We start from the raw sequence: 11,985 nt of genomic DNA, 5'->3' as shown, positions 1-11,985 counted from the left end.
CTCCTCCGCAGGGGTGCTGCGGGGATCCAAGAGCCAATTTTTATTAATACTGCACCACACATCCTCAGCTCAGCGACTAGCGCATGATTAGTCTTTAACACTTAGGAGCTGTTGTTAACCTGCAACGGAGGGACCCAGAGGACGCATCTGGTAGGCGGGTCTGCTGGAGTCTGAACTTGGCTGTCCAAGGAACCGCAGGAGCGGAAATCGCTCCGGGGAGCGGGTAGGTGCGTGAGCTTGCGGACCGGCGGGCGGTCATTGCTGGGGCAAGGCCCGGGGTGCGCGCCGGGTTGCTGTGGGGGCGGGGCCTGCGGGCGGGCGCGGGGTCCCGTGGGCGTGCTCAGCGCGTGCGTGGGCGTGGCCGAGCGGGGCGTGCTCAGCGCGGGGGCGTGGCCGAGCGGCGGCTTGCGCGCTGACAGGGGCCCCGGGGAGTGAGAGACGCCTCTTGGCGGGAGCTGGCGGCTAGGCCGAGGCCGGGGCGGAGGAAAAGCGGGGAGCCGGCGCCGGGACCCCGGAGGAGGGCGTTCGGCGGCCCTGTCTCTTTAAGGTTCTCCAGGCTCCCGGGCGCTACCCGGAGGGACGGCCGGAGGCGCGGCCTGGCCTCTCGCACAGCCGCCGCGGCGCGCCTCGGGCTCGGCCGACCCGCCGGGGGACGAGGGGCAGGCGGCACTGCGGCCCACGGTGAGCCGGGGCGGCCGGGAGAAGGGGTGCAGCCTCGGTGGCCCCGGAGGGCCGGGTTCCGCGGGGGCGGGGAGAAGCCTGGGCCCGGCTGCGCGGAGGACAGAGCGGGGCTGCGGCGCGCGCGCAGGCCGGGCATCTCCGCGGTCCCCTCGGTCCAGTCGCTGGTGCCGGCGCTCGGTTCGCCCTCATTGTCTGCGGCTCGCGTCTCTGGGGCCCTCGGGGAGCGCAGCCGGGTGCCCGGCCCCAGGCCTGGTCCACCGGGCGTCGCTGGGCGGCCGGTGCGCTCGGGGCTCCGGGTCACCCGCACAAAGCTTGCTCTGCCCTGGTTCCTGTCACCACTTCTCTCCGAGGACCACAGGTCGCCACTGTGGTCACGGTGTTTGAAGAGCAATTTTGGTGCGTTAATTGTGCCTCCTTAGGAAAAAACAAGCAACCTTGATTTGTGCATGGCTTTAGTTACTTGAATGTTTTTTCCAGCAAGGTTTTAGGAGTAACAAATTCATGAATTTGTTAAAACGCTTCAAAAGACAAGCGTAACGGGGGGGCGAGGGAGACGGGGAATTCCAGTTTTAGTGGGTAGTTTTCAAATGTGGCCTCCACAAATATGCACTGGTGGCTGCAGAAATCATCCAACTTGGTATGTGGTGTCAAATTAGAAAATTGGGTTGCTAACGGTCTCTAGGGAATGTTTTGTGGGCCTCAGTAACCATCATCAGGGCTTTTTCTCTTTCAAAATTCAGTCACACTGGATACAAAGCCCTTCATTCTTTTCACCTTCTTACTGCTTTTCTTGGTTGTATTTTGTAATACTTAGAACAAAAGTTTAGAGGGATCATAAAGGCCCTGTAAACCCACCGCTTGTCCTACTTACATTAGTCGTCATTTATTTTAATTGATTATATTTGGGCAGGGAGTATTTTAACTGCATGAAATTGTATCTTCTCTTTTTTAGAGTGTATATAACCATGTTTGCTTTTTAACCCTTGTGGAGAATTTGTGCTGGTTTTTTTTTTTTCCTTTTCCTTTTTGAACTTATAAAAATCCGTGGTACTAATAGAATTATCTTCACACTTTAATAAATTACCTAGAGTTTTTAATGCAATTAATAATTTACCGTCTCCTTTTTTATTTGTTCAGTTATTTAAAGAGTGATTCCGTGGACTCCTTTCTTTGAGCTGTTTTAGTGTGGCTAAATAATAACTGGAATAATTTCCATGTAAACACTTGTTTTGATTCTAAGAATTAAAATGTTGGGTGGTGCCTGTAGCTCAGTGAGTAGGGCACTGGCCCCATATCCCGAGTGGTGGGTTCGAACCTGGCCCTGGCCAAAGTGCAACAGAATAATGGCCAGGTGCCTGTAGTCCCAGCTACTCAGGAGGCTGAGGCAAGAGAATCGTCTAGGCCCAAGAGCTGGAGGTTGCTATGAGTTGTGATGTCACGGCACTCTATTCAGGGCAACAAAGTGAGACTCTGTTAAAAAAAAAAAAAAAATTTAAAATGTTAAATGTTTTTAAATGGTAATACAATATTAACAGTTTTTATATGGGTTTAAAGTTTTATAATTGGCTCTAAACTAGCGATTCTCCTGTGGTCAAGACCCACAGGAACTGTATTAAAGAGTCGCGGCATTAGGAAGATTGAGAACCACTGCTCTAAACTAAAGCTGAATAATTGCAGTGCAGTATTGAAACTAACTAATGCTTGTTGTATTCTCAGGTTTCTAAGGGGTTAAGTATATTCACTTTAAACTTTCACAGTCACTATTTCTGGGTAGTCTGAGGAATTTTAGTATTCTAGGTCCTTAAAGATGGCTATGAAGACATTATATACAATGATTTTTTAATATTTAGGTAATTTTTCATTGAGAATGAAAGATGGATCATTTGATCACTCTGAAGTCTTTTGATACAAACAGTGAGTCTTGGGTTGTGTTTTGGTTTTTGTTGTTATATTTGTTTTTGCCCTACCACTGGCTTTGAATTAAGGTCATGTTCTTTTTCTTTTCTTTTTGTTTGTTTAGCTTCCTGGGAGTTACTAATTGTCTCCTTTGAAGAAACATGAAGTCACACTATGTTGTTATGCTTGCTCTAGTCATCTTGATGTTCCTGACCTGGCTCCCTGTGTCACTGAGCTGTAACAAAGCACTCTGTGCTAGTGATGTGAGCAAATGCCTCATTCAGGTAGGACTAACAGTACCTCTATTAATACTAAGATGTATCATAGAGCCCACATATGGTGCATATATACAGAGATAGAGTGTGTATATGATGCAGTATAAGGCTTGAGGCAGTGGATCATGAAATATGTGTCTGGATAGTTCTCTCACATATGAGCAATTTCAGATTAAAGTTCAGTAGCCAGTGTAATATCCTGCTTTATGCCATTACAAATGATGAGTACTCTATTCAGATGAAGTAAAAAGTTCCCTTGTACAATCTGTTTAACATAGCAAGAGGCTCAAGAACTCAAGTTGTACCCTGAATATATTATCAATCGATGTGTAACAAATTACCACAGTATGTAGCAACTCAATGCAATAAACATGTACTATCTTAGTTTCTGAGGGGGCAGTTTAGTTGAGTGGTTCTGGCTCAGGGTCTTTAATAAAGTTACAGGCAAGTTGTTGGCTAGGATTGGAGAATCTGCTTCCAAGATACTTGAAAATTTATCACTTAATCATCAAGGCAAGCTTCTTAATGTGTAGCTACCACTCTTACTTTTCTGAGGAGAAAAGTGAGGTTAAGTAACATGGCCAAGTTCATATAACTAGTAACTGGCTATGGAACTTGGCCTCTGTCTGACTCTCCACTGACCATACTGGAAGTCACTTTCCAGAAAGTTATGATGATTACAGGTAAACTGCACGTCTTACATAGCTGTTCTCTCTTTCCCCATTCTAGTAGGCCCTCATCGACCTTTTGCCTTTTGTGTGTCTGTCCTTATTAGCCTCCTTGTTGGCTATGGGCTCAGCACTTGGCTCTCTTCATAAAGTTTGAGTCAGCTAACTCATCTGTAATCCTCACTTGAGAGTAATTGTGTATGTACCAGAGGGATAATTATTTTTATAGATCAGAGGCATTTTGTGCTTATTTCTGACATTTTGGTTCTTCTCATTCATGGGTGAAATTCTAGTTGCCCCCATTTCATACTCTGATAACCCTTGCTTTGCATTTCAAAAAACATCTTAACTAGAAAAATTTGTTGGTTTAAAAAAAAAATTTGTTTTTGCTATAATGACATATGTAAGTATAAACAGAAGAGTGTAGTGAACCACCCGTGACCAGTTACAGCAGTCACTAACTTGTGGCTACCCTTGTCTCAGCTGTACTTCCCTACACCATCCACGCTCAGCTCTGTTATAATTTCAAGCAAATCCCTGATACTATTTTATCCATAATTCTGGTCTTTAAAAAATAAAAGAACTCTTTAAAACACAGCAATTAGACCAATATCACAATTTAAAAAATTAACAGAAATTCTTTAGTTATCTAATTTTACACATGGAAATTTTGTTATGGCCTATCTCCTTAGGGTTGGGCTGGCTGGATATTTTTTCATCTATAAATTATAGGTGAATATAGAGAATATTCTATAGAGAATCTGTGCTACCACCCAGGTTGTTTCAGTATAGCTTCATTATTATTAAAAATAAATTCTCATAACATTTTGTTTTTGTTTTTTTTTTTTGAGACAGAGTCTTACCTTGTCACCCTCAGTAGAATGCTGTGGCATCACAGCTCACAGCAGCCTCCAACTCTTAGGCTTAAGCAATTCTCTTGCCTCAGCCTCCCAGTAGCTGGGAGTATAGGCGCCCACCACAACGCCTGGCTAGTTTTTGTTGCAGTTGCCACTGCTGTTTTAGCTGGCTGGGGCCGGGTTCAAACCCACCACCCTTGGTATATGGGCTGGCACCCTCCCCACTGACCCACAGCTGCCACCTCGCTCATAACATTTGTTATCTTCATGTTTAGATGGACATTCTTCTAAATACCAAAATATTTCATACAGTTAATACTGTAACTTTCATTAGTTCAAATTATTAAAATTATACTTTATTAAAAATACCTTGTTTTGTAAGGAAGTATTTAAAAGTGAAAGCCTTTGTTTATGTTGGTAAACATTCCCAAAGGTTTTTTTGTTTTTTGTGTGTTTGACTTTTTAATTGAAAAAATTTTAAGAATACTTCAAAAGTAAAGAATACCATGTTAAGGGTAAAAACTGGAAAGGCAAACAGAGCTTCATCAACTCGGGTGGTGATTCCAGTAAATGAAATAAGTGAGGACTTGGTTTTTTGGTCACTAATTCACGCGAGCCAACATTTCTGAGATTCCTGTTGTTCTTTCAGAGACAGGAAACATCAAACTTTTTTCTAGAGTAGATACCACTTTTCTGTGCATAGTGGTGGAATTCATGGGGTTAAAAATATTGAGGCCTTTTCTTGTTGATTGATTCACAAACACGTACTGGCCGTTAAAGTGAAATGTGATTAGTTCTTTCATTTACTGGTTTTGTGGACTCCAGAGCTCTAGCAGACGGCGTCACATTCTGAGGTTTAGTTTCTGTTAGCTTCTCTTATTGTAGCTATGAACTAAACACCCCCAAAATTAGTGGTTGAAAACAACATTTATTTTGCTCATGAATTTGAACTGAGCAGGGCTCAGTGGATTAGCTCATCTCTATTTCATACAACATCGGCTGGGGTGGCTAGAAGGCTGGGGGCTAGAATTACTGAAAAAAACATGACAGTGATGTTCTATGATGGTGGAAAAGGTCTCCATCTGCCCTGTCCAGTACAATAGAAGCCACACATGGTTATTGAGCACTTAAAATGTCACTAGTATGATTGGAAATTTGATTTTAAAATTATATCCAGTATTAAGTTTAAACAGTTATGTGTGACTAGGAGCTACTGTATTGAACATCGAAAACCTGGAGGCTCACTGATAAGGCCTAACACCTGGGCGAGGCAGATTGTTCCGGTATACCTTCCCAACACCTCTTTTTGGCCCTTCCTCCTGTCTGTGTCCTTCCTTTCCTCTCCTCTCCCTTTCACTCCGTTTGTGTGTGTGTCTGTCTCTCTAATCCCTTTGTGTGACCTCCCTAGCAGCTCCACCTGATTTAAATGGAGGAAACAGGCCCTTCCTCTAAGTGGAGGAATAACAGCGTCATGTAAGGGGAGGCTGTGGATGGGGTATGATGCTGTAGATATTTGTGCAAAATACAGCCTGCCACACCTTAACTCTGAAATGAATTGGCTGGCTAGGTGATTGCAAAGTTTCCTTCTAGTAACATGCAGTTTTGGGGGGTGTTTTTGTCATGGAGATGGAGTCTCACTATTGCCCAATCTTGAACTCTTGTCCAATATTGCCCAATCTTGAACTCCTACAGTGCTGTGATTATAGGTGTGAGCCACCACCCACAGCTGTTATTTATATGTAGTTTTAAACAATGAAACAACTGTTACCTGTCAGATATTGTGTTTTTAATCAGAGTAATAAATTGTTAAATTCTTAGAAGGAGATACAGTGAAAAAATGAATCCCTTGACCTAATTCACCCTACTCTTTTCTGTTACCCTGGCAGAACCACTTCTAATCCATTAACTGCTTCTGTTTTTACTTCTTTTAGTAATTTTTAGCCATGTAACTAATATGCTTATACTGCTATTTTTTGAATTATCAATTTTTTTTTTTTTTTTTTTTTTTGGAGACAGAGTCTCACTTGCTAACCCTTGGTAGAGTGCCATGGTGTCTTAAATCACAGCAATCTCAAACTCTTGAGTTCAAGTGATCCTCTTGCCTCAGCCTCCCAAGCAACAGGGACTACCAGCGCCTGCCACAACACCTCGCTATTTTTTAGAGATCGGGCCTTGCTCTGGATTAGGCTGGTCGCGAACCTGTGAGTTCAGGGCAATCCACCTGTCTCCGCCTCCCAAGTGCCAGGATTACAGGCGTGAGCCACCACGTCCACCCCCGATTTATCAATTTTAGGTAACGTATATCTGAATTTGCCTTTCTGCTATAACAGATAAGGTCATAGCTCACTTAGCATCTTCTCCTCCCCACTTCTACCTGCCACAGTTGTATCACTGTTGATTACCTTTTCATTTTCTTCAATATACACACTTAAGCCTTCCTTTTCTGTTCTATCAACTAGAGACACTATCCCTTGATTCCTGAATAAGAGGAACTCTGACTATTAATAGCCCCATTCTTTCCTTTTAACTTTTATTTATTTTGTCTTTTTAGTAACAAGACAGTATTATTAAGTTCTAAGAACAGTGCATTTCTGCTGGTTGTGGTGGCTCACACCTGGAATCAATCCCAGCACTTGAGAGACGGAGGTGGGTGGATCGCCTGAGCTGACAGGTTCGAGACCAGCCTGAGCAAGAGCGAGACCTCATCTCTAAAAATAGCCTGGCGTTGTGGTGGGAGCCTGTACTCCCAGCAACTTGGGAGGCTGAGGCAAGAGAATCACTTGAGGCCATGAGTTTGAGGTTGCTGTGAGCTATGACACCATGGCACTTACCAGGGCTGATAAAGTGAAGCTTTTGTCTCAAAAAAAAAAAAAAAAAAAGAATAGTGCATTTCTTTGGAGAACCTAAAAAAGGGCAGTTTGTTAGGGCTCTAGTTAGTCTTGGGGTATCAAGTGAGTCTGCTGTTGATTGCCACACTTATCATAGAAAGCAACCAGTTTTCCTTGCATTTGTGAATACTGCCCTCAGAGTTTTCTACTTTTGGCATGACTTCTGTGGGCTGCGTCAAAATCTGTGGGGAACAGGGTGTACCTGTACTTTCACTTTTATATTGTTAAGATTGATAATATTTATATTCTGAAAGGCAGCATAGTGTACTGGTTAAGAGCATGAACTGTGGAACCACTTCTGCCACTGTTAGCTGTATGACTTGGACAAGTTAGTTAAATCTCTCAATGCCTCAGTTTCCCCATCTATAAGATAGGGATAATAACCATGCCTCTCTTATGTAGTTACCATGAAGATTAGGTGTAAAGTACTTCCAACAGTGCCTGGCAGGTAAGCACTTTATTAGTAATTAGTAACCTTATTTCTCTGTTTTGTAACTATTAAATCTTCCATGATTTATTTGCAGATGTATTCTAAAATTGACAATCAATAAACCTTGTTCATATTATAATTATTGTTGACTGTGTAGTCACATAGATAGGATACTATGATTGCATTTCCTTTCTTTTTCTTGCCTTTTTTTTTTTTTGAGGCAATTGTTCAATTTATTAAGTTAAAAGGCTCATGTGGGTCAAATGCCAGTTTGCTTTTTTTTTTTTTTTTTTCTTGAACAGTAGAGTGCCCTGAGCTCACAACTCTTGGACTCAAGGGATTCTCTTGTCTCAGCCTCCTGGGTACTGGGACTACAGGTGCCTGCCACAGTGCCCTGCTATTTTTAGAGATGGGGTCTCACCCTTGCTCAGGCTGGTCTCAAACCTGTGAGCTCAGATGACAGATGATGAAAGATAAAGATGGTCAGAAACTCCCACAGTGCTAGGATTCCAGGTGTGAGCCACTGCGCCTGGCCTTTTTTTTTAGATACAGTCTTACTGTGTCGCCCTTGGTAGAGTGCAATGGAGTCGCAGCTCACAGCAACCTCAAACTCTTGGGCTTAAGCGATTCTCTTGCCTCAGCCTCCCAATCAGCTGGGACTACAGGCGCCCGCCACAACGCCCGGCTATTTTTTGTTGAGGTGGTTGTTGTTGTTGTTTAGCAGGCCCGGGCTAGTTTTGAACCTGCCAGTGTGCTGCGGGTGCCGAGCCTGCATTTCCTTGAATGAAGTTTTCTTGAGTTTCTGACCATCTTTATCTTTCATCATCTGTCATTAACACCTTGTAATGTTTTAAGTTCTTAATCACTTTTTTCTTCTCAGATGGAGCCTTCTGTCTTAATGTTTCCAGACTTAACTGATTACAGTCTGGGTGTGATGTAAGCTGTCATATTGTGACTTGCCATTATTACATTCCTGAGTTGGTTCCACTGTTTCTTGGATTTTGTATCTTGTTCTTTTTAAAATTTATTCCCTCATCTGGTTGTAATGTGCCCTCAAGTAACTTCTTAAGGAAGGCTGGGAAGTAAACTTTCTGGGTCCTGTATGTCTAGAAAGTTTTTCTATTCTCGCTGATTGATAATTTACCTGAATTTAGAATTCCAGTTATATTCTTTTCCCTCAGAACTTTGAAGACATTTTTCTATTACGTACTCGCATTCTAAATTGCTGGTGGGACGACTGATGCCAGTCTGTTTCTTATTCTTTTTGGATGATCTTGTTATTTATTTATTCTCACTGGAAACTTTTATTATCATCTCATTATCTTTGGCATTGTGAAAATTTAACTGTTGAGTCTAAGTTTGGGTCTTTTCACTCTAGGTTGTGAGTCTTCTGGGGTGTCAAATGTGAAGATAATTTTTGTTTTGTCATAAATTCCTTGACCTACTATATACCTGTATATGATTATACGTATATGTATATATATCATACATATAAAATGTTTTCTTTTCTTTCTGAAACTCTGATTACTGTAAGATTTTCTGAGTGTTAGATTCTTCTTTTTTTTTTTTTGTTTTTGGCCGGGGCTGGGTTTGAACCTGCCACCTCCGGCATGTGGGACCGGCGCCCTACTCCTTGAGCCACAGGTGCCACCCTGAGTGTTAGATTCTTTTTGAAAAAAGTTTTATTGAGATGTAATTCATGCGGCTCGGTGCCTGTACTCAGTGGGTAGGGTGCCAGCCACATACACCAGAGCTGGCATGTTTGAATTCAACCTGGGCCTGCCAAACAACAGTGACAATTACAAACAAAAAATAGCCGGGCGTAATGGTGGGCGCCTATAGTCCCAGGTACTTGGGAGGCTGAGGCAAGAGAATTGCTTGCGCCCAAGAGTTTGAGGTTGCTGTGAGCTGTGATGCCACTGCACTCTAGACACTCTACTGTGGGCAACATAGTGAGACTCTGTCTCAGAAAAAAAAAAAGGAGATGTAATTAACTACTATAAAATTCACCCATTTACATGTGTAATTTAGTGGTTTTGGTATATTGGTAGAGTTGTGCAACCATTGTCAAAATGAAATGATAGGATGTTTTCATTACCTCGCATGGAATCCCCGTCCTTTAGTAGTCCCTCTCTCCCTCCCTACCACTTCTAGCCAACCACAGGTATCACTTCCTGTCTTTCTGTATGCCTGTTCTGGACCTTTAATATGAATGGAGTCATGCAATGTATTGCTTTTCATGTCTGGCTTCTTTTACTAAGCATAATGTTTTCATAGTTCATCTGTGTTGTAGCATGTACCAGCTCATCATTCTTTTTATTTAAAGATGGAGTCTTGCTCTGTTGCCCAGACTGGAGTACAATGGCCTGATCATAGCTCACTGCATCCTTGAACTCCTGGGCTCAAGATATTCTCCCATCTCAGCCTCTCCAGTACCTAAGTCTACGGTCAAGTGCCACCACACCTGGCTAACTTTTTAATTTTTTGTAGAAACAAAGCCTTACTATGTTGTCCATGCTAGTCTTGGGCTATTGTTCTCAAGTGATCCTCCCACGTTGGCCTCCCAGAGTGCTAGGATTGCAGGCATGAGCCACTGTGTCCTGCTCTTACTGGGAGTTTTATTGCTGGTGGAGAAGATGTATCCCCTCTGCCTCTACTCTGTTATTTGAATTTCTCTTTCTTTCAAGATCTTTTTTCTTTTAGTTTATATCTCTTATGTGGCAAACTTTCATCAAATGTGTAGTATTCCTTAATTGTCCATTTATAGTTCAGAGTGAGGTACTTACTTTGTTGGCAGATCTGTATATCTGGACTTGTAGACGGTACTCAGAGCAGAGAACACAGTCCAATTTCACAGGCTTCACTTGGGGAATCAAGGAAGTGAATAATAGGCCAATCACTTTCCTGCAGAGAATTTTTGGTTGGTTGGTTGGTTTTGATTGGCTAGTTTTCTTGTTGCGATTAGAGGTTAGTAGATGTCTGGTTCTTACCTTTTTGTTGTAGTGTGGGAGTAGCCTAACTGGTCTAATAGAAACTTGAACTTCAGCGCCCTCTTTTTAGCCCTGTTCAGTGCAATTGAAGAAAGGATTAGCCACTGGTTTTTCTCATGCCAACACTTGTTAACTGGGGTCCTTGGCCCTCTCTTTGAGGGTTTTAGGAGATCTCCAGGATTATATTCAAAATTGTACATATGCTGTTTTCTGGGATAAGGTCCATAGCTTTCGAGAGGTTCTCAATCTCAGAGTGGTTGATGGCCCGGAAAGGTTAAAAATTGCTGTGGAATTGCTTTCCATTGCAACATACTGAGTTATTAAAATTTCACTCTCATATTCAACAAAGTACAAGACCCACATTGACATTTTGATAAAAATGATAGCTTTTCTCTTTAAATATGCAGAAGAACAACATATACAGAAATGAGTAATGTTAGGTGAGAGGTTAAGTACTTAGAGATGCAATGCTGTAGAAGTTATTCTTAGAGGGAACAACTAACAAGTTACTTCTTAAAGGAAACGTAGGTATTTTTGTTGTTAATTTGGTTTAGTTTGAACAATATTGGTTGTGTTGAAATGATGTACTATGAGGATAAGTTAGAACATTTGTTTATGGTGAGCCCTCTGCACTTATGAAATAACTAAGTATTAAAAAATTTTTCCTGCTGCTCGGGAGGCTGAGGCAAGAGAATCACGTAAGCCCAAGAGTTAGAGGTTGCTGTGAGCCCTGTGACGTCATGGCACTCTACCCGAGGGTGGTACAGTGAGACTCTGTCTCTACAAAAAAAAAAAAAATTTCCCTGGAAGCTCATGGTTATGTAAATATTTTTTACCAGTGTGGTTGAAGGCAGTACAGTCATTCCTGCCACTCCTACAAGTTGCTGTGCATAAGGGTGGTCCCCATATAAATATTTATTTTGTGTTTCTAACAGGAAAGAAATCTAATTTTAAACATCAAGAAAGTAAAATTGTCATTTTGTTGTAATTCCTTGCTCATACGATGAGTGGCTTTGTTTGTCCTCTTCCAGGGAAAAACAAATTGGAAATAGAGAATTTTGCTTTTAACAAGATTTGTACTGTTTAAAATTTGGATCAATATTATGTTTGCTCTACCCCAGAAATCTCAAGGCCCATTTTGTATTAAGACTGGAAAAACCCTATGTTGACTTGTGAGTTCTTTTGGCTAATACTTATAGTCATTTTTAGGATGATATAAACATATTTCAGAGGTTTCAGGTTCAGAGATAATTTTATGGCTAATTTTGGTACTTTACTGGTTATGTGAAAATTTATTTAG

General features: G+C 42.1%; 1 protein-coding gene across 3 annotated transcripts in view; it reads left to right on the top strand.

Annotated features, from left to right (window-relative positions):
• Positions 1 to 409: 409 nt before the first annotated feature.
• TWSG1 (twisted gastrulation BMP signaling modulator 1) overlaps positions 410 to 11,985 on the top strand; it is a 38,412-nt gene continuing 26,836 nt past the window's right edge. For all 3 annotated transcript variants that reach the window (XR_008375953.1, XM_053571362.1, XM_053571361.1), the window contains exons 1-2: positions 410 to 681; positions 2,702 to 2,861. Coding sequence is in view for 2 of the 3 variants with exons in the window: in XM_053571362.1 (XP_053427337.1) it covers positions 2,739 to 2,861 (123 nt within the window). In the remaining variant the exon portion in view is untranslated. The remainder of the gene's footprint in view (positions 682 to 2,701; positions 2,862 to 11,985) is intronic.

Source organism: Nycticebus coucang, chromosome 19, assembly GCF_027406575.1.
Source record: "Nycticebus coucang isolate mNycCou1 chromosome 19, mNycCou1.pri, whole genome shotgun sequence".
NCBI classification, from domain to species: Eukaryota; Metazoa; Chordata; class Mammalia; order Primates; family Lorisidae; genus Nycticebus; species Nycticebus coucang.
Note: the sequence above shows the minus strand (reverse complement) of the source record. Positions and strands in the feature narration are given on the sequence as shown.